Source organism: Leptonotus elevatus, chromosome 15, assembly GCF_054856555.1.
Source record: "Leptonotus elevatus isolate MCC_2025b chromosome 15, RoL_Lele_1.0, whole genome shotgun sequence".
Classification (NCBI taxonomy): domain Eukaryota; kingdom Metazoa; phylum Chordata; class Actinopteri; order Syngnathiformes; family Syngnathidae; genus Leptonotus; species Leptonotus elevatus.
In genome coordinates this window covers 12,082,458-12,105,113 of record NC_141253.1, presented here as the reverse complement: position 1 = coordinate 12,105,113, position 22,656 = coordinate 12,082,458, and the positions used below count along the sequence as shown (strand labels likewise).

Genomic DNA, 22,656 nt, shown 5'->3' with positions numbered 1-22,656 from the left:
ATTACTGGTCAATTTTGACTTGTGTGAAATTAAAGTGAAGTTTGAAAGAAAAAACGGTCTGTCATGAAAAAACACTGTGAACTGAGGTTGAGTTGCGTAGCTACCCGGAACATAAACATGGATGCACACATTGTGGCATCAGAGTCTACAGAAATGCTAATCGTCCTTTAAAAACGATGCTTTCCAAATCTATTTGATCTGAATGGAAAACCTGTGTTTAACTCTTAAATGGTTCGGAGGATGAATGCAAGATTTTGACAGTGATTTGGGATGCGATTTTTGTGTGATAATGAAGTCAGCCATCCACTTTTTTTTTTTAAACAAAGGCTGAGCTCGCGGATGAATATTCAACCATGTTGCTTATTTGGCAGCACGCATGTGGTGTTTAATTAGAACAAGCCGCTTGAATTCATTTGCTGCGTTCACCTCATTCGTTAGGAGCGCCACTTCTAGCGGAAGCTGTGTTTTGGAGGAGATGTGTTGATACACCAATGAGTCACTAACACACACGCGCGCACACACGGATGACCGAGCATTATGTGACGAGAGATTCTTTCAATCCCTGCAATTCTTCCCGATGATTCAGGGATGGAAAATATCATGCCGTTTGACTGGTGAAACAAAATCAATATGTACAAAGTGTATAATTGGCCTCGTCATGATGCAGGGCTCGCAGTGAGTCACGGAAGGGGGAAGAAAAAAGGAACACAAATTAGGTTAGTTAAGAGCAGTGGTCTGAAAAATAATAACTGCATTTGTTTTTTCTGGCCCGTGTAAGTGGAAACTCTGCCAGATAATAATCCAGTGTGTGCACACGAATGTTGAAGCTTTATAAATCAGCATTTTAACATAAAAACAGTGTGAGGCTCACATTTGGGAAATTACCCCCAAAATCTTGTTAATAACAGTCTTTTATATTACATTCCATTGCTAATCTCCTTTTTCCTTTGCTAGGACGTTTACCAGTTAACTAGCAGTTAGTCGGAGAAGCTAACATTCTGTAGCAGTTAACATTGGCTCAAATGCACCAATTATACAAAATTCAATCTAAGTCCTTCATTCGCAAAAAGTTGAGGTCAGCACATAGCGGTTAGCCAGAGAAGCTAACGTTATGTAGCAGTCTACATGCAATAGCAATTAAAGTTCTCCATTCGCATAAATTAGTGAAATAAGCTCAAGTAGACTAATTTGTGAAATAAATTTTTGTTTTTTATCAGTCATGCAAGCTAACATGGTAGTGGAAATATTCTACTAGCGGAAATATCTAACTAGCGGTTGGTTAGCCGTAGAAGCTAACGTTACATAGCAGCTGTCTAAATATTCACTAACTCAAATGCAGCTGTCACACAAGATTCAATTAAAGTCCTTCATTCGAAAAAGTCGGTGAAATGAACTCAAGTTATTACGTTTAATTGGACTTTTATCAGTTGTATTTGTATGCTGACATATCAGTGGACATATTCACTTAGTGCGGGACTGAAATGTGTGACAACAGTCAGAGCTAAGTAAAGGTCGTTTGTTCAAAAAATTTCCCTCACCCCCTCGGCCTAATGCTGCATTCAAGGATGGTCGGAAGTCAGATATATTCGAGTTGGTTTTTTCCCTGGTCCAACCTGAAAGTGTTTGAGGCTAAAGTAAACAACAAAGATGGTGGATAGTGATTTAAAAAAATATATATTTTAACTCATTTTGACCTCCAGCAAACTTGCCTTCTCACAATTTTGCTTCATTTATTGTTTTTTTAAAATCTTATTTCATAAGCATTTCATACAGTTCAGTAGTTCACCGTAGAATGTCATGCAGGGAGATAGCGGCATACTGTCACATATGTTGTGTTACGTGAAGTTATGTCGAATATTTATAAATGAAAAAAGCTATTTAGTTTCGTTAAGTCGGGGTACTTTTTCTTTCCGACTTCGCAAGTGGAATTTCCGAGTTCAAGGGGACGTTCCCGTACACACTTCCTTGTTTGAACTCGGAAAAGTCCGACCTCCGACCATCCTGTAATGCAGCATAAGAGTCCTATCAATCTTGCTATTGTTAAGTTATTAACATTGTTTTTCAGTTTTAATTGATATTTTAGCCGTTTTGGATTTAGTTATAGCAGTATGGCTCAATGAATAGAATTGTATTATCTGTCTCACTCTCAGAAGAAGGGCAACGGGTTTTTACATTTGCTATCTTGAAGGAAGTCTGTTACCGGTCTCTGTCGGAAGAGGGGAGGCACAGGCTGATGATTGTTTTTCTCTAATCTGATTTATAGCTATGGGAACTTGCAGAAGGGAGGAGAGAGGAATTATCTTGTATTTACTGAGTTGTAAACAAATGTATTGTGGGCTGATGGGAGGAGACTTTTCGTATTCACCCACTTTTCAATAAATAATGATGTGCCGGAGTAGACGACACACAATCTGATGGAACACGGCTTCAGTGTCGTCAGTTTTTGTCATCAGAAGCTTCTGATAATTATAATACCTTTGCAAAGGGACTTCTTCACCAGAATCTCACCATTCAGTTAATTGAACATGCAAAGAGTACAATACTTAATATTGTCTACTCTAACACTATCTAGTGGTTAGCGTGAAAGGCTAACGTGGCAGAATACAACCTCACTCAGTAAAAGAGCCAAAACAATATGCACTCAGATGTGCCACATAAGTCAGAGAAGATCAAGTCAACATCTTTTTTTCACATAAAGTTGGGTAAATAAGCACAAGTAAGCTTCTATTTTACAAGGAGGCTACAATTGCATTGCGAAGCTAATGTAGCAGTCTTTATACTCATTGAGTGCCCCTTTTTGGGGCAAACAGCGCAAATGGCTGGGACTGAAATACACGATACTAGTCATCCGAATCTTTTAAGGTCCTTTGTTCACCTCTTCTTCATTTCTCAACAGAATAAAACCCATTCCAATCTTAATTTTTGCAGACCATTCAGCTAGGAGATTTGATATCCACTTGTAGCATGTTTGCATTTGAACGATTCTCATCACAAATTATCCATAAATACAAGGGCTGGATGTAAATTTCTTGTCTCATTCTCAACACACTGATTTTTTAATATTTTTTTTTAGCAATTCTCCATATATTATTTCAATCATTCAGATTTCCTACATTTGATTTAATTCTGAGCTATTTCAGTTCAGCGTCAGGTCATCAACATTTGCTTGCAATTTCTACAGAAATTGCATTCTCTAGTTACTTATATAATTTGCATTGTCTCGTCTTTGAATCTTAAGTACAAATCTATGCCAAAATAGTAACCTCATCTATACGAACAATAAAACAAATCATAACAATTCAACACAATGCAATTCCCAGAGGCCCGTATGTGACCCGCAGTGCAAACACAAATGTTGGACTAAGTGATGACAATGCGCAACATGGTGCCGACGCAGCTCTTCTCCGTCCGCACGACAATGAGGCGAAAAGGTGCTGTGAGTCAGCTCAGACTGGCACAACAACCAAAAACATTTATTTTATCTTCCCTTGCTTCTTCAACCATGCAAATTTTGTCAACACAAACATTCAGTCAACGCGTGCAAAAGGACACCTCCCGACCTCGCAAATGCTATTTGTTCCGGCATCATGGTCAGCTGCCTCTTGTGTTTCCGGCCTTTGTGCAAAATGAAATACAGAAGAAAAAAAATGGTCATAGTGACTTTGGACAAAAAAAGAAGCATCTTAGCCAAAGAAACCAGGGTGGCGAATATAATGAGAAACATGTTCTAATTTGTCTCATTTAGAAGCAACTAATGAGCAGATGAAAAGTGATGAGTCATGATGATTAGCTGTTGAATTTTGTCACTTGCGAAATTCCCAGTTTGACTGAACTGCATCCAATACAATAATAACATGGATATTGATGATCCTGGTTGGGACATGGTAGAGAGGGATAGGAACCACAGCATCATTTATGAAACAATATTCTGCCGATATTGTCAAGCAATACAGACTGTAAGCGTGATACAATCAGGATACTCTAAAATATTGGAAAGAAATCATAGACTATACAAAACAATATCTATGCATCATGATATTTCTGTATTTTTCCAACGATACTGATAATCTCTTAATACAATGATTATGCAATTATTGATGTATTAGAAGGCTATGATAGGACAATATCACTCTATATAACTGGGAAAGAGAAAACAGGGGCTTCTCTATTTTTCATCATTAATTTGCTGGAAATAAACCCTCTTGGTTACTGACAAAAAAAGAAGAAGTAAATTATAGAACATTTAAAAAAATATATTTCTAATATATATTTTACAAGCAATATTTTTCTAGTAGTATCAAAGTTGTAACAGTGATTGTGCTTTATATTGGAGGAAACCGCATGCATGTATTTAAGTAGGTGCTTACATTTATTACCCGTTTTCCCTGACAAGGAAAAAGGGAGGTATCTATTTGAGAGAGGTGTTTATTTTGGGGGATGATAATTGGAGTGAGCCCTCCATCCGAGGATATACAGTACAGTATGTCAAGAGTCCCCACCAAAACTGTACTGTAGCTCAACGGTCATTCCGCATGCATTCTTTGCACCAGTGCCGTCCCCTCCATTATTTGGCTTCTTATCGGACCACGTGGGCTCACTGTGTTTGCTCAGCTTTAGTCAGATTGATGGTGAGTCAACGGGGCCCCCAAAAAAATTAGACGCACAGCTGGACACACCGGATGGGTGAATATTATCATGCTATTTGTGGCACTGAAGATGAAATAACGGTCATCCTGTTCAAATGCGTGCGACATTTCATTAGATCGAGGTGTCTCGTGGTTTAATCCTCAACGTCTCAGTGCATACTCACTTGGTAAGCTGATATGATACATGATGGATGATGCGTTCAGGGACTGCAGTATCGCTTTCAGGGCGTCTGCAGGTTAAGGGATACCAAATAAAATATATATATATTTTTTTTAATGGTTCATCCTTGCTGAACTGAGCTCTCATGAAGTAAACAAATCGAAGTGTCATTAGTAAAACGTAAAAGTTGCGTCCAAAGTTAAACAGTTAAACTGTCATCATTATTTTAATGGAAAGACACATTTTTAAGTAAAGTCATATTTTTTGTGATATAAATTTGTAACCTTACAATATAATATAAGTCATATAACAAACAAGAATAAAGTCATCATTTTGAAATAATAAATCAGCATTTTTGGGGGGTGAAGTTGTAACAAGGAGAAAGTTAAGTTAAAGATGAAAAGTCATATTTTCCACAAACATTATTTATCTATTTTAATCTTCTTCTTTTTTTTTTATAAAAATGTAATTGTGAAAAATTTCAGTTTTTGTATTTAAAGTAATCTTTTTTAAATTATTTTTCAAAGTAATATTGTGAATGCATTACTACTTTTTGTAGGTAAAACATCATAATGTTACAAGAATAAAGTCATTTATTTAAATTAAAAAGTCATAATGTTACATATTATGTAACATACAAATAAATAATCATAATTTTCAGAATAAAATTATAGTTTTTAAGCTAAAAATATTTTGGGGGGATTTTGGAAGTCTTTTGTATTAAAATGTATATTGTTGAGTAAAAATGGAACAGAAGTGAAGCAGATTGGTTGGCAGTTTACTGGTGGAAAGATAAATAATGAATCTGAGAGACTGCATATACACTTCGATGCTGCTGGTTTGGTTAACAACTGCCTTCAAATTGTCTGGTCAGTAGTGCCGTCCATGAACAAATATAAATTTTGTAAAGAAAGGCAAACTTATAAAATGATTTGATGCGGTGTATTGTGAAAGTTGTTGACATCATGCATAATGGTGTTCTTTTTGGAATAAGCATTGACTTAAAAAGCCAATGAAAAAGTGGAACGCAATTCTAATTAGATGCTTTAACCACTGCTGAACTTTGATCTCATCAGATTTCTTTGCCATAAGCTCTAGTTGTAACATTTCGAAATGTTTAGATATAGTATCTGTTAATTGTTAGGCAGTTGTAAAAAGTAAATGTCGCAAAATGTATTGATTAGATGTCACAAAATCCAAATAAGCAACATTCACTCAATTAAGTGAATAACAAAAAACTTAACAAAAAAAGAAACACAACACATGCTGCCTTTAATATATTTTTTAACCTCGCTACATACCCATGCAGACAATACAAATAAAAAGGAAAAAAGATTAAAAAAAGAAAAATGAAGCTGATGGTGTGATACTTCCCGAATTGAACTCTTTTAAGCCTCCTTTTTATTAAGCACCCGGGGGAAATTCAAAGAAAAAGCAAAATGCGCAATGTTAATGCTTTGTTGCCCACTGAACAGACCTTGCGTCCGCCGGCCATTTTTTTGGAATGAGTATGCAAAAAAAGAGGAAGAGAAGCTCTCTCCTGCTTCTCACAGGGAAAAAAAAAAAGATGCCTCAGATGTGTAAATAATGCAAGTTGTTCTTTTTTAGCACTGCCGACATGAACTGTTTTTCACCCCTCGGCAAATGGGAAAAGAATGAAGGCAGGTAGAAATAAGCAGGAGACGTTGTAGTAAAGGGCATGGTGAGGCTGTGAGGCGAATGGAGTGTATGTTTTATGCGTGGAAGTTCAGTGATCCATCAAGGAGAAGCCCGGCCTTGCAGTAACTTCGCCTAAGTTTTGTCTCTCTCTCTCTCTCTCTCTCTCTCTCTCTCTACCCGCGCTGGCAGAACGTGTCCTGGGGCAAGCAGTACTCATATGCCCTCTTCAAAGCCATGAGCCACATGCTGTGCATTGGCTACGGCGCCCGGGCACCGGTAAGCATGTCAGACCTATGGATCACCATGCTGAGCATGATCGTGGGCGCCACGTGCTACGCCATGTTCGTGGGCCACGCCACTGCGCTCATCCAGTCGCTGGACTCCTCGCGACGGCAGTATCAAGAGAAGGTAAGCGGGAAATCGTCCCAGGGTTAAATTGTTACATTTCAGACAAGTGAGAACGATTGTTTTACCCCACTTACATTCTTGAAAAACTTTTCTTTTTTTTTTACCATTTAGCTGTCCATTTGTGTCCATCTCACTTCCTTTTTTTTTGGAACCATTTTAGCTGCGTTGATAATGTAAATGTAAACTTCCCTAGGTGGGATTTTTGTCTGATTTTGTATCCTGTTTTTTGACTTAAAGTCACTTTACGCTAATCCCTCATGGCCCCCCTTTGATGCGCATAATCACATTAGCGCCATAAAGCTAATGCTAATTAGCGCTGAGATGCTCTTAAAGTATTATTCATTCCTTTCCCACCCTGTGAAAACTCCGCTCATTTCGGCAAGACTCTAACAATTTCATCTTTATAAATGGTGGCTGGGTAGGCAGGTAGGTGGATGGATGGATGGATGGTAGATAGATAGATAGATAGATAGATAGATAGATAGATAGATAGATAGATAGATAGATAGATAGATAGATAGATAGATAGATAGATAGATAGATAGATAGATAGATAGATAGATAGATAGATAGATAGATAGATAGATACCACTACACCAATGTTATTCTTCTCCTTCACTTCTCTCATGATTACTTAATGTATGTATTTATCTTATTGCTATGTGCCTGGATGATGATTATCTAGCATTCCGGCCAAGCCTCCATCTGGCAATTCCCAGAACACGCGGATGTTCCGGATATGTTGTGTGCTCGCACGCAACAATCAGATAACCCCGGCAACCCCTTATAAAATACACCACTCAATGTACATACGTAATGCTGCCGTGCAGGGATTATTGTTGTGTATGGGTTTGAGATTATGATTGAATAACAAAAAAAAAGACAAAGGAACGCCTTGACCCTTCAACAGATCATGCAAAAGCTGTACATAACATACATCATGGGACATAAATGTAAACACTGAATAATAAGAACAACAACAATATTGCTACAACAGCAGCAGTAGCAGCAATAATAATAAAAATAATAATCCAACCCTTTGGTCATCTTTAGAAATATATTCTAGCATACTGTTGCAGGATGTTAACACGACAGCGTGTGGCTCATACATGAACCCAATCTGACATCAAAGTTAACGTCAGTATGGAAAAAGGAAAACTGCTGCATTTTTTTTTTTTTGTCCACGATCTGCTCATTGGTTCACCCGAGTGGCGCGGTGCATTCTAGTGAATATTAATGACAGCAGGTCGCCCACAGCAAACATTGAAAGTCATTGAATTAGCGACATGCCTTGAACTCGGCGTGGATGTACATCTGTTTTACAGAAAATCTGCTTCATCCACTTCCCACGTCATCCGTGTGATATCTCTTTCTGGGTTTTAGAGGGGCTGAAAAGCCCCGCTGTACGTTGTTAACATGGCAGCGTGTACCACTAGGTTTGTTTTACTTTTGTCATTGTGACTATTTGTGTCTCACGAATGTATGAAAGGCTGGTCAATATAAACTTGATTGTAATATTTCCAGCTACTTCCCTATGTGTAACTGTAGAGCTTGTACATTATGGCCCAAATTGTGGAAGATTTGCTGCCAAAATATGTGATTTAGTTGAGAAAAGTTAATCGCTGTAGTGTTTACTAATCTGCAATATTCAGAATCCCAGTTTGGAACAGCAAAGGATGAATGTAGCTTTTTTCTTTTCTTTTTTTTTTTTACATCAGTATTTGGACAGCTATTAGCTTTAATTATATGGTTGGAGTTTTGAAAGTGGATTTTCCTAAAATGTGCAATTAAAATATGAAAAGTTGATTTTTGTCAGGTGCTGTGCCACAATTTATTATTCATTAGCTTTAATGTCCTTTTCTCTGGTTTGCAAGATAATTTGGGTTGGTAATGAACAGGACGCCCCGTCAGAGATTTTGAATGAACCGTTTTCTCATTAACATTTTAAAATATTCAATATTTAAATTGTGTTGGCTCCGTTAAAATTCAGCGGGCCGTCAGCAGAATTGTGGCCGGCCATTGTGCACTGGCGGCCATGGATGTGAGATTTGTTTTCTTTTTTTCTTTTTTCTTTTTTTCTTTTTTCTTTTTTCTTTTTTCTTTTTTTCTTTTTTTCTTTACATCTACTAACATCTACGTATGCTACCATTCAGCAAGGACTAACCAGCATTTTTTTTTAATACACACCTCTATGTATTTTTAGCATGTATGAAAGCTTATGTTGAGGAAGCCGTTATGGCCAATTAATATGAATGATATTCAGACTTTAATCTACAAACCAGCATCTTACTTGTAGTGATGTCGTGCACAGTGCTTTCCTCAAGCATGACTTTGTGTCCCACTTTGGTTATCCCAGTCCAAATGCACAGTTAGAGCCACATTCCAACTTGTCCCACACGCGCCAAATAAATTCACGCCCTCCCCGCTAATAAACAATGACCCGAGCTCTTATCAAATGTTTGCAGCCGGGAGAGAGGAATCAATGAGGGATGCCTCGTGAGCATCCTGTACCAGTTTCATGTAGTGGGCTAGGCTTGTGTAATGCATGCTAATACGGTACCACCTATGTGGAAAAACTGCATTATAAATAGTCGTAATTCAAAGACATTTATGTGAACCACTTCAATGAGGACGGCCTGAAGTGAAAGTTATGTGAACCACTGTACAATTCCAAGACGATTGTGGGAACCCCTACTCTACTACACTACCAATGACATTTGGTGGGTAATCAAAGTGGCTTTGTGAAGTCCTGAACAACCAATGGCATTTGTTAGAATATCAAGTCAGTTATGTGTACAACTACACTTCCGATGCCATGACCTGAAAGTTGTGCATGCGTAACCCCTACAAGCCCAAAAGTGAGAAATGAAAGCTAGTTGTTTGACTGACTCGTTTGGTATGAATTTAAAATACACTATGTGACCCACTACACTATCAGAATTCAAAGTGTGTTATGTGTACTACAACTCTACCAAAAAAAGTTGAACCACTATGCAAACAGTAGCCTAAGGGGAAAGTCAGTCATGTGAACCACTACACTATCAGTGGCCGGGATTTTAAAGTCAGTTATGTCAACCACTATGCTACAAATAGACCTTGTGGGAAATGAAAGACAGCAATATGAGCCACAACACAAAAGTCCCTTCACTTCACTTCTTGGACAAAATCGTTGGGATTTTGTTGGACAATGGATGTGAACAGTGAGGAACGTAACCTGAATATGTCAGCAGGATGTTGCATGTGCAGTCGCTCACTACTTCACATTAAGATCATGGCTTTGCTGCCCATCAGCATTGAGTTTCATGCTTGCTTGAAATAATGGCAAATGCAACCTTGGATTGACGTAGCCTCTGGGAGCAATTTGTTTCTCCCCCCCCTCACCACCACCTGACGTCCCCTCTTACTCCCGCTCCCTCCGACATATATACGTAGGACTAAGCACTTAAAACTCTGAGAACGTGTGTTTTGCATTTAAATCAACACCAACGTGTCATGAGCTCTCTTGGGAGTCCACAGAATTGACTGGAACTCATACAAGTCTGCTTGTTGTCTGTCTTTTGCTTCCCACAGTACAAACAAGTGGAGCAATACATGTCCTTCCACAAGCTTCCGGCGGACATGCGGCAAAAGATACACGACTACTATGAACACCGCTACCAGGGCAAGATCTTCGATGAGGACAACATCCTTAGCGAACTCAATGACCCGCTCAAGGAGGTGAGAAAAAGTTACTTAAGGTTAGAGATGGATTCTTAAGAAGATAAAATCGGGAAGTCATAATAACACTTCCAAAAATGTCTCAAGGATTCCCGGCTAAAATAGACACATCAAGTCTGCCATTTTGTTTTGAACGGGCCATTTTAGGGTCACAAATTTTACCCCCAGGGTATGTGGACTAAGCCTTATTGCTGTTAATAGCCAAAATCTGAGTAGAATTGATGTTTTTATGTATATGCAACAAAATATGATCCCAAGACATTTTAATACCATTTGAAACCCATCTTACAGAACAACATTTTTATGTAACGACCGCGACTTTGCGGAAATTCACCTAAAATCAGGGAACACTGTACATGTCATATGTAATGAATTGCTTCTGCATCTTTTTTTTTTTAATCCAGGCTCAGCAATAACACGTAGGCACTGAAAATGTATGTTCGATATTTACTGTACAAGTTTGACGTTAACAACAGCGCACTCGTCTCAGTTTTATACGAACAAAGATCGATAATAATCAGATACGTCGCGTATGCATCAGCCGTATTAAAATTGATGGCGAAGTCATTGATCAGTTTTCTACTTTGCGACTCCTCATATCCACAGGATTACATGAGTAATTACACTGGGCAGATATGGGCGAGGAGCGCCATAAAAACCCATGCAAGCGTGGCGTTCGTGACTGTCTCCCATGCAGACCCATTAAGCAAGCGCGCTTGCTCGCAGGGTCGAATGCCGCAGATCTCAGACACTTGCGGTGGAGGAAGGACAAGCGGGGGATTTATGGTTATTACCTACAATGCGGAAAATCTTACAGGCTTTTTGTCCACTATGCAGAGTAGGCAAAATCTGCCTGGCGACAGCGTCACACAATCAAATCTGCCCCGTGGGACTGGCGAGTAAAGACAATCTGAGTCACACAAGCATTTACGTCATCATTTCACTGCGAAACACTTGATTTTATGGACGTGCCCAGTTTGAACATCCCTGGCAGGAAATTTTAGCGGTGAGGATTCTCGTGCCCCGGGTGAAGTACATCTAATCCAGACTTCCCACAGTAACATCCAAGAGCTGAGTCGGGATCGTTGGCTGACGGCCACCTGGCTGTTGTTGGCACCTCGCCTTCACGGCCAAATTTGGAAGGAAGCGTGGGGATGATGGGGAAGGGTGGGTGGGGGGTCGTAGTGGGAGCGAGGATCCTCTTCACTCAGCAGACTATGCGGAGAATCTGGCGTGTTGTTTTTATCGCAAGATTAAAGCCACCGCCGACATTGCTGGCTCCAGCAAGTGTGACCACCTGGGAAGCATCAAAACAGCCAAGGTGCCAATATTAGGAATAACCGTCAGAAAATTATTTGTATTTTGTTTTTGCTTGCCCAGTTTTGAAGCAGATAAATTCAGTGTGAAAACAATAAAAGAAAACCCACCACTTGATTGCTAGATAATTAGGAAGATTTGTTCGGATATGGATCGATATGAGTAAGTAAAAATGGGGAATGAGTTAAATTACGTTATGTTTTGTTTTGTGCAAAATTGTACACAATGTTAATGTAAAGGCACTTCTTCTTTTTCTTTTTTTTTAACAGCAAACTAATAGGAGTAAAACAAATTAATCAACGTGACACTGTTGCCCTAATTCTGCATATTGAGAAAGCTTAATCATTTAATGATGATAAAATATGACTACTACTACAAAATTGGACTTTATCCTTATACTGTGTTTGTGTGTGTTTTTTTAGAGAAACTTGACTTCTTGTAAATTTACTCTAATGTAATATTACTACTTTTTCTTTATTCTCATAACTTTCAATATTGTTTTCTATAGGGATGTTCAATACTTTTTTCTGACACATAATATTTTTCCCCAAAAAGAATGACAGATAAAGAAACACCGCTCTATCCTAATAAAGCATTTTTTCCTCAAAATTGCATGAAATTAATGTCAATTTTAAATTTTTCTAATTTCTAGTTCCTGATCATAAAACGGCCCGATATGGGTATCGGGCCGTAACTAAGTAACAATTACGACTTTCTAAAAATAATAATACTAACCGTGTGACTTTTTGTTTTTTGATTCTATCATTGACTCATTCCCACTCAAACTGGTTGCAGTCTGTTAATTCACTTGGTTTTGCCTTGGAGACCATTCAAAAATAATAATTAATCTTTAACGACAAATCGCAATGTTTCGCCTGTCTCTTGTGCGCAAGTTGTTTGGAAACACGGTTGCTAGGTGTCGTGAAAACATTCTGTTCGGCGAGGAAGAACAAACCGACGTAGCGGCTTTGACAGCCGTATCTTCAGCTGAGTGGCATGCTAATCTTTGAATAATATGTTTAGCGCATTATGTAACATAATATCGTGACTGTTCAATTCCCTTGGCATGTGACAAATCTTTAAATAAGTATTGTGTAAGCAAAGATTGTTTGCAGCCAAGAGGCCTCCTTGAAGCATGAAAACTACTTACTATCCAATTCGTTAGTTCTGCTCGATGATTGAGGTCATCGCCCCTGGCATGCGGCTAACCCTCGTGTAGTTAGCCCCAGAGGTTGCGTAGCGCTCTGTTAATGTCCCGTTATGCCGCAAGGGTGGCAAAAGGGAGGTGAGGAAGTCAACCGCACGACACGTGCCGAGCAGCTTTCAATCTGTGCCTCGTTGGGGGTAAAAGGAAAACAAACACCTAATCTCCATCTGGGCCAGGGGGTCCGGGATGGGGCAGAACTCATCAAGATCTGACAGCAGTGCCAAAATGTTTTCCTCAGAAGTGCTTTAGAGGTTTTAGGGATAAAGCGGCAATATGTGTCTAGTTCATTTTGTGCCGCCTGATAATAGCAGCTGGAGCGGCAAGTGATTTTCCAAGTTTGTTTTCCCTCCCACCACAATCTCTCCACAATCTCATTTGTCGCATGTCCCTGTTTTTCCTTTCCCGCCAGGAAATTGTCAACTTCAACTGCCGCAAGCTGGTGGCCACCATGCCGCTGTTTGCAAACGCAGACCCCAACTTTGTGACGGGGATGCTAAGCAAATTGAAGTTTGAGGTCTTCCAGCCCAACGACTACATCATCCGCGAGGGCACCGTCGGCAAAAAGATGTACTTCATCCAGCACGGCGTCGCCAGCGTCATCACCAAATTTAGCAAGGAGATGAAGCTGACTGACGGATCCTACTTCGGAGGTAAGACCAAGGCCTTGGTTTTTCTGTCAAGATGGCTAGATATGTGATCCTGAAAGGATTTTAAATTTACAGTAAACTAAGCTCTTTTGCAAATTGCGGAAAAACATGCGAATAATTGACACCCCCCTGAAAAACGTTTATAATCAACAAAAATATACCCCAGGCCACACCAGTCGCCATGGGCGGGCCATAAGGGTTCGTGCCTGCCCACCAAGATGATTGTGCCCCCCCCCATTTGAGGCATGGATCTCTAAAATGGTTCTCCTTTTTTATTATTATATTTTTCATTCATTCTGTTTCGCACTCTTATGTCCGAGTGTCAGTAAACGCAACACAGGTCTCGTGGTGGAGGAGGTACGTTACGTTCGTGTGTAGCGTAGTGGTGTTTTTGTTTGATTGATGGCCAGTCTTCTCTGCAACAGCCATCACAGCCTTACTGAAAATAATAGGTAGGGCTATGCTGACTTATACGCAACAAATACGTCAATGTTGGCGTGCAAAAGTCACGTATATTTATGTATATTTCAATCTAAAATGAGGTCCTTTTTTCTTTTTAAGTCTGCTGCAGACAACCGTTGAAACAGGTAGCCCGTCCGAAGCGATGTGCCAGCGCATCCACCATATTGGATGTGGCAATTGTATGTGTCATTAAATAGGCAAATAATTAATAAGATTGAGTTAGAATGGGATAATGTAATCAAAGGTGATGGTTCCCTATCAATCTAATGAGTTGGGCGAAACATCTTTACAAATAGCTTCACTTTGCCACATCCGACAACGACGGCGTTGCCAGCTACTGTATGTGTATGTACTGTACGTAAATGCTGTCTATGATAATACTGTCAGCGGGCGCCATTCAATGGATAGATGCACGGAAGTGCTATGTGAATTTATCCAAATATATGGGGCAAGTTAATGCTGGTGACGGGTCTGTCCCAGGCTATGATCGTAAAACACTTACGCATCATTTTAAGCTCTCGCTTAAAAGCATTTTCCTTGAAAATAAATGGCTGATAGATAATTGGATTTTCAGAGGTGGGCATTCCGTCACTATTGACGAACTGCCCGTCACTGGTGAATGCCTGTTTTGCTGATGAATGCTGAATGTCGAGAAACTTAAAAAAAAAAAAAAAGAGAGAGAGAAAAAAAGACGGACTAGCGGGTGTGTTTTCGTCCGTCAGTGTAATCGTCTCTAACCGGGTGAACTACCAATGGACTTCTCAGTCTGTCACTCTGCCGCATGTCTGATATAAACACTGGTATAAACACATTGTAGTTTCTTCATGGCTGAAATGCATGCCAGGAAAGCTTCTTTTGGAGGACTGACTGCTTTACTGTCATTGGCCAGCTTCAAGTTGCTCTTCATGCAGTCATTGGCCTCTCTTTTTTTTCTTTTTTTTGAGAGAGCTCAGTATTGTTTATTCAGTAATCTTGGGTGTGTGTGTGTGTGTGTGTGTGTGTGCATATGTGCGTGCGTGTGAGTGTGTGCTCATTAATTCACCTAAAAGCTATTAAAAATCCCGTACCGTTCACCTAAACCGAATACTTCAGAATCCCGCTAGAGTCGTGAAGTTCATTGGCCTCTCTACATGTCAATCATCACAAACAATATCAAGTATTATTCTATTTGTTATTGTTACAGTCGCACAAAGGGGTCCACAAGTACACTTTTCTCTTTAAAAAAGGAAGCCAAAAATACACACGTAACAGTATTCTGCTTTATGGAATATAAATTAAGCAGAAAAATCCACCCTTTTTTTTCCATCTCAGAGGGCGGCCATTTTGCCACATCGTCGACTGAAAATACCATCACAGTTGCTCAGGTAACGACCAATCACAGCTCAGCTTGCAAACGTCTTTTTCAGTTGACGGCAAGTGACAAATAGGCCGCCCTTTGAGATGGATGAAAACAGCTTATATATTTCATATTCTTTTAATACTTTTTTGTTGTTGTTTAAAAGGAACTACTTGAAGTCATCTCTACATCCTCTGCGTTGCCTTGTTTGCCAAACTCGTGGTCAGGCATACAGTTAGTGTACATACTGACGCACGCTGAGTTGCGCCCGAGGCCATGCGTTGGATGCCTCTTGAAGTCAAATTAATGCAGATTCTCATTAGGCAGCGTTGGCCGCTCGTCAGCCCCGCTGCCGTTATGTAAGCGTTCATCTGGTCGCTGGAGGGAGTCAAGGCGTGGATCAGGCATCCCCGAGGACACAGAGGTTGCCTGCCCTACCATCACCATCACCCTCGCACACATTGCATGAACTCTAGCAAACCAACCCCCCCCCCCCTCTCTATATATTCCACTCTTGGCATTGACGAAAGCGGATTGGACTTTCATTCTGTGGATAATCAGAAGCCTCCTCACTGCTGTTCTTTTCGTTCTCTCCACCTCTCAGCGTGGTTACCGTCAAAGTTTTAAATGTCAGCTGCTTCCCCGCCGCCTCTTGTTTACTCTGACAAAATCGGTGTCGTCTCAGCGTGAAGACAAAGTTTCCTATTTTAAGACGTGCCTGCATATTTTATGCTAAGTTCGACAGGCACTATAGAGGCGGGCGGAGGATTCTAAGAATACTTCCGCTTTGGCGCGGCTCATGTCTCGCAGGCGAGAATCAAAAGGCGGAATTTGGTTGTCTTTTTTTGGTTTGCCGCCGCGTGTTCAAAACTAAGGGGGTTGCTGTCATAAAGTGTCTGTGCTGCGGGGCTTTTCATTGAGGTTTTGCATGGAGCGATCATATATGGCAGAACAGCTCATTCAGACGAATCATCCTCTCGATATGATGGCGGTGATCATACTCCGGATATGCAGCTTGGATGAAGGGAAGGGCTTAAATAGGTGTGAATGTTGAGATAGATCTAAGGTAGTCTGAAATTAATGAACGCAGTGAGCCATAATTGCAGTGGTAGCTAGCCACAAATCAGGTTGTAAACAGCATTCAACTGAATATCAGTTTAAAAGGTTTGGAAATCTTTGTATTCTGTTTTTATCCCCTCTTCATTGGAATTGGGGTTGTCAAAAACAAAAAGAGCACAATGCTGGGTTTTGCCGTGTTATGCCTGTAGCTAGCCACCTGCTGTTGCCCTGCCGCCCAGCTGGTAATGCCACCCGCGTGTGTGTGGAAGAGCGAGCGAGCCCCGGGTCGGTCGGTCAGTCGGGAACAGCTGGCCCAACGAAGCGAGACACCGTCCTCTTTTTCTTTTTCCGTTGATGATTTACACACCGCTGCCGTTGCGGCAAGGGCAAGAAGACAGAAAGCCAAGGGAGGAGGACGAGTGAGGAACAAAAAGCAGCCACAGGACACTATTAGCATGCTAGTGAGCTGGACATGGAGGAGGACAGTAGGTCACAAAGTGACTATGGCCAATGATGCATGGGCCTAGCACAGAGGCATCATGGTGGAGAGGGAAATCACTCCTGGGCTTACTGTAATAGCAACTAAATCTTTAAATACAATTAAGGGAATTATTGACGGTTAAGATGTTTTTTAATATGATGCAAAGAGGAATTATTTCTCTTATGACAAAATGTCACCATTTTTTTTAATGTTCAAACAAAAGACATGACAAATTGCCGCCTTATCTCTCAGGCCTCGTATCTTAGAAATAATGGCTTTCTCTGGTATGAAGACGGTATGTGTTAAATCCGGCCTCGCCATTTCATTCCAGCGTTCGCGCCGTTCACACCCCCAGCGTGAGGTTGTTGCTCCAACACACCCTGCTCTCTTTTCACGACACGCTCCTGCCAAAGATCACAGCACAACTCCGGTAATAAAGATTCAATCAAGACAAAAGAAGAACTTTCCGGCAGACGCGAGAACAAAAAATGTGGGTGAAGCTTGTCAGGGGATTTGACTACATTATTGAACAGAGAGAAATTGAACTTTAAATCCCAGGAATTGTTTTACATGCTTGATGTACGACAAAGAGGGGTGGAAGTAGAGAATAAATATAGAGCATGCTAATGTTGAGTACTTGAAATGATCCTCAAATGTTGACACCATGCTCCACCCAAATTAGATGTTGTAGCCAAAAATGGTACAAAACTGTGAAGGAAACCTCTAATTTGGGGCTTATTTAAACAAATTCAGTTAAGCTAGAAGTGCACAGTATGCTAGGCTACCTTGCTATCAGCTAGCTATTGTTGAGAGTCTTCTGCCCAGATTTAGTTATAACTGTTTTGATTTAGCTATAACTGTTTTAGTTTAGTCATAACTGTTTAGATTTAGTCATAACTGTTTTAATTTCCTCAGTAGAGCTGGGTGAGTGTTTAAATGATGTTTGGGGTGGGGGGGGGGTTCCTCTATTTTAACAACAATGGGCCATTTGTCTGGGGTTGAAGCCAATGTGTTAATATGATTTCTTTGTAAGGCTTATCTTATGCTAGGTGACGTCAGGTCTGAGACCTACTATATTTCCACATCAAAAGGCCATCTGTCAATGTGTATTGAATGCTGTAAAAGTCTGTCTTGGCTGGGGGGGGGGGGGGGGGGGCTGGTGGTACCGCCCTTCTAGATAGTATAAGAATGCTACGAGTCCGCTGTAAGGACACACTTGCGAGGAGCTGCAGTTGTGCTTCTGTAAACTCGTTTGTGTCCGGAATATTCTGTAAAATAAATCCTTCGAAGGACCTGTTCACCGATCTCCAGTCTGTATTCAGAAAATCAACATTCTCTCTACCCGGAACAAAGCGAACACACGGAAGACAAAGATGGTCATTCCAACACTATCAACTGTGGCTGGACAGCGAGCACGGCTAAACACTGTCAGTCAGTAATCCTTGCCTCATGGCAGGAAATAAGCAACCACGTATACCGGAATATGAGGACTAGGAATAATGAACAGGAGTAGGCAGAGAAGCCATGCTAACCGCTAACCTATCATGAAACGTAGCCGCAAAATACCAGAATAAGTACATTGGTGGTACTATGTCAACTATGAACAGCAAGTTAGCAGGTAAATTCAGTTATTAAGCTAAAATAAACTAAGCTAAGCTATTAATTAAGATAGCTATCAGCTGTGGCTAGATAGCGTGCACGGCTAAACACTGTCAGTCAGTAATCCTTGCCTCATGGTAGGAAATAAGCAACCACGTATTGTTATCAATTAATGAGGACTAAGAATAATGAGCAGGAGTAAGCAGAGAACCAATGCTAACCACTAAGCAATCATGAAATGTAGCCACAAAATGCCAGAATAAGTACATTGGTGGTACTATATTAACTATGAACAGCAAGTTAGCAGGTTAATTAAGAGCTGTTTAGAGATAAAAGTAACAATACAGCAGCTAAAAAGTGAGCACGCATGTCAGGTCCGAAAACTGAAAAGGAATTATAGCAAGTTAGCCAGGAGTAGGAACCTTTTAAGTAGTATAGGCTATATATTAATAAACTATATTAAATATTTTTTGTACTGTATATTTATTATGCAAGCTAAAGCAAGTTGAATGTCTGTTTTTTTTTCTTATTCTAAATATGTTGAAAAAGTTCCGTTCCGTCTTCAATTCCGCTTATCCGGGGTCGGGTCGCGGGGGCAGCAGCTTTAGCAGGGAAGCCCAGACTTCCCTCTCCCCAGCCACTTCAGCCAGCTCCTCCGATGGGATCCCAAGGCGTTCCCAAGCCAGCCGTGAGACGTAGTCTCTCCAGCGTGTCCTGGGTCGTCCCCGGGGCCTCCTGCCGGTAGGACATGCCCGGAACACCTCTCCAGGGAGGCGCCCAGGAGGCCACTGTTCCACGGCCGGGACGAAAACCACACTGCTCCTCCTGAATCCGAGATTCAACTTCCCGACGGATCCTCCTCTGCAGCACCCCCGAATAGACCTTACCTGGGAGGCTGAGGAGTGTGATCCCTCTAAAGTTGGAACACACCCTCCGGTCCCCCTTCTTAAAAAGAGGAACCACCACCCCGGTCTGCCAATCCAGAGGCACTGTCCCTGATGTCCACGCGATGTTGTAGAGACGTGTCAACCACGACAGCCCCACTACATCCAGAGCCTTTAGGAACTCCGGGCGAACCTCATCCACCCCCGAGGCCCTGCCACCGAGAAGCTTTCCAACCACTTCAGTGACTTCGACCCCAGAGATAGGGGGGCCCACCTCAGAGTCCCCAGACCCTGCTTCCTCAAAGGAAGGCGTGTTGGTGGAATTGAGGAGGTCTTCGAAGTATTCTCCCCACCGATTCACGATGTCCCAAGTCGAGGTCAACAGCACCCCATCTCCACTATACACAGTGTTAATGGCGCACTGCTTTCCCCTCCTGAGACGCCGGATGGTGGACCAGAATTTCCTCGAAGCCGTCCGGAAGTCGTTCTCCATGGCCTCACCGAACTCCTCCCATGTCCGAGTTTTTGCCTCAGCGACCACCGAAGCCGCATTCCGCTTGGCCAGCCGGTACCTGTCAGCAGCCTCCGGAGTCCCACAGGCCAAAAAGGCCCAATAGGACTCCTTCTTCAGCTTGACGGCATCCCTTACCGCTGGTGTCCACCAGCGGGTTCGAGGATTGCCGCCCCGACAGGCACCAACCACCTTACGGCCACAGCTCCGATCGGCCGCTTCAACAATGGAAGCACGGAACATGGTCCATTCGGACTCAACGTCCCCCGCCTCCCCCGGGACAACGGAGAAGCTCTGCCGGAGGTGGGCGTTGAAACTCTTTCTGACAGGGGATTCTGCCAGACGTTCCCAGCAGACCCTCACAATACGTTTGGGCCTGCCTGGTCGGACCAGCATCTTACCCCGCCATCGGAGCCAACACACCACCAGGTGGTGATCAGTTGATAGCTCCGCCCCTCTCTTAACCCGAGTGTCCAACACATAAGGCCGCAAATCCGATGACACGACTACAAAGTCGATCATCGAACTGCGGCCTAGGGTGTCCTGGTGCCAAGTGCACATGTGGACACCCTTGTGCTTGAACATGGTGTTCGTTATGGTCAGTCCGTGACGAGCACAGAAGTCCAACAACAAAACACCGCTCGGGCTTCGATCGGGGGGGCCGTTCCTCCCAATCACGCCCCTCCAGGTCTCACTGTCATTACCCACGTGAGCGTTGAAGTCCCCCAGCAGAACGAGGGAGTCCCCGGGGGGAGCGCTCTCCAGCACACCCTCCAAGGACTCCAGAAAGGGTGGGTACTCTGAGCTGTTGTTCGGTGCATAAGCACAAACAACAGTCAGGACCCGTCCCCCCACCCGTAGGCGGAGGGAGGCTACCCTCTCGTTCACCGGGGTAAACCCCAACGCACAGGCGCCCAGCCGGGGGGCAATGAGTATGCCCACACCTGCTCTGCGCCTCTCACCGTGGGCAACTCCAGAGTGGAAGAGGGTCCAGCCCCTCTCGAGAGGATTGGTACCAGAACCCAAGCCGTGTGTGTGGAGGTGAGTCCGACTATATCTAGTCGGAACTTCTCAGCCTCGCACATCAGCTCGGGCTCCTTCCCTGTCAGAGAGGTGACATTCCATGTCCCCAGAACTAGCTTCAGTAGCCGAGGGTCGGACCGCCAAGGCCCCCGCCTTTGGCTGCCACCCAGCTCACTGCGCACCCGACCCCTTTGGCCCCTTCCACCGGTGGTGAGCCCATGGGAGGGGGGACCCACGTTGCCTTTTCGGGCTGTGCCCGGCCGGGCCCCATGGGTGTAGGCCCGGCCACCAGACGCTCGCCTTCGAGCCCCACCTCCAGGCCTAGCTTCAGAGGGGGGCCCCGGTGACCCGCGTCCGGGCAAGGGAAACGAAAATCCAAAGTTTGTATGCATCATTGGGGTCCTTCGAGCCATGCTTTGTCTGGTCCCTCACCTAGGACCTGTTTGCCATGGGTGGCCCTACCAGGGGCATGAAGCCCCGGACAACATAGCTCCCAGGTTCATTGGGACACGCAAACCCCTCCACCACGATAAGGTGATGACTCACGGAGGAGTGTTGAAAAAGTTCATTATGAAAAATGTGCATGGCTTACCCATGCCATTTTTCTCACTCTTAGACAAAGTCAAATGTATATTTGACACTTGCATCAATACCCATTCACAATTTGCCCTGTGAATACAGTGACAAATGGTCTGGATGTGCTGACACGTGGTATTGAGTCAGTAGATCCGCTAATGCAAAGCGGTTCATTCCCTTCATATCATGTAGGCATGCCAAAAGACTAAAAAAGAAGCGGCTCGGTTGGTGCAATGCAGCGATGCGGTGTGATGCTTGACAGGCCCCGACTGCATTGCATTAAAAGGCCATTAGCCGTGCGGCGGATGATAAATGGGCTCAGCGATGCTCAAGTGACAGAGTTTATTTACACTCGACGTAAGCGTCTCCTTTTGTACCTTCACGTTCAAGGTTCATCTACATGCTAATGTGTCACGAACATTTAGTTAATCCGCAGCCCGCAAATGCAGACTGGCCAATCAAAGCACAGCACAGAATAACTACTTACGAAGATAAATCTATGTGGTTGTCTGCTTAGTCGGAGTTGAATCCCTTAAAACATTATTAGGAACAGCTACGCCCAACGCCCATTTTTTTTATTCAAGAACTAAACCGATGCAGTTGTAGTACCCCTCCATCCCTATTCTTAACCAAAAAAATAAACCACACAAATGCAGGCTGTGGATAAAGTGAGTCATTTCGACCAAAATCGGCAGGCATACCAATATCTGCTCCAAGGTTAGCAATGTGCTTGTATTATCTGTAAAATGACATTATACTGTTAATAGCTTGTTAACTAAAATGCTATTGTTACGCTTTAAACGTGTCAATGGTGCCAGCTAAGCTAACAATGCTAGAAACGGTTTTGTTCAGTTTCCAAAATGTCCAAAATTAACTGATGTGGCTCTGTGTTAAGGCACTGTGTTACCTGACAGTCGACCACTTCCGAGATGCAATAAAATTGTCATAAATCAGTAACTTCATA

The 22,656-nt window shown here is 42.4% G+C and overlaps 1 protein-coding gene across 1 annotated transcript in view; it reads left to right on the top strand.

Annotated features, from left to right (window-relative positions):
- hcn1 (hyperpolarization activated cyclic nucleotide-gated potassium channel 1) overlaps positions 1-22,656 on the top strand; it is an 81,908-nt gene that overhangs the window by 44,659 nt on the left and 14,593 nt on the right. The window contains exons 4-6 of the mRNA XM_086096381.1: positions 6,655-6,873; positions 10,444-10,590; positions 13,524-13,764. Coding sequence (XP_085952507.1) covers positions 6,655-6,873; positions 10,444-10,590; positions 13,524-13,764 — 607 coding nt within the window. The remainder of the gene's footprint in view (positions 1-6,654; positions 6,874-10,443; positions 10,591-13,523; positions 13,765-22,656) is intronic.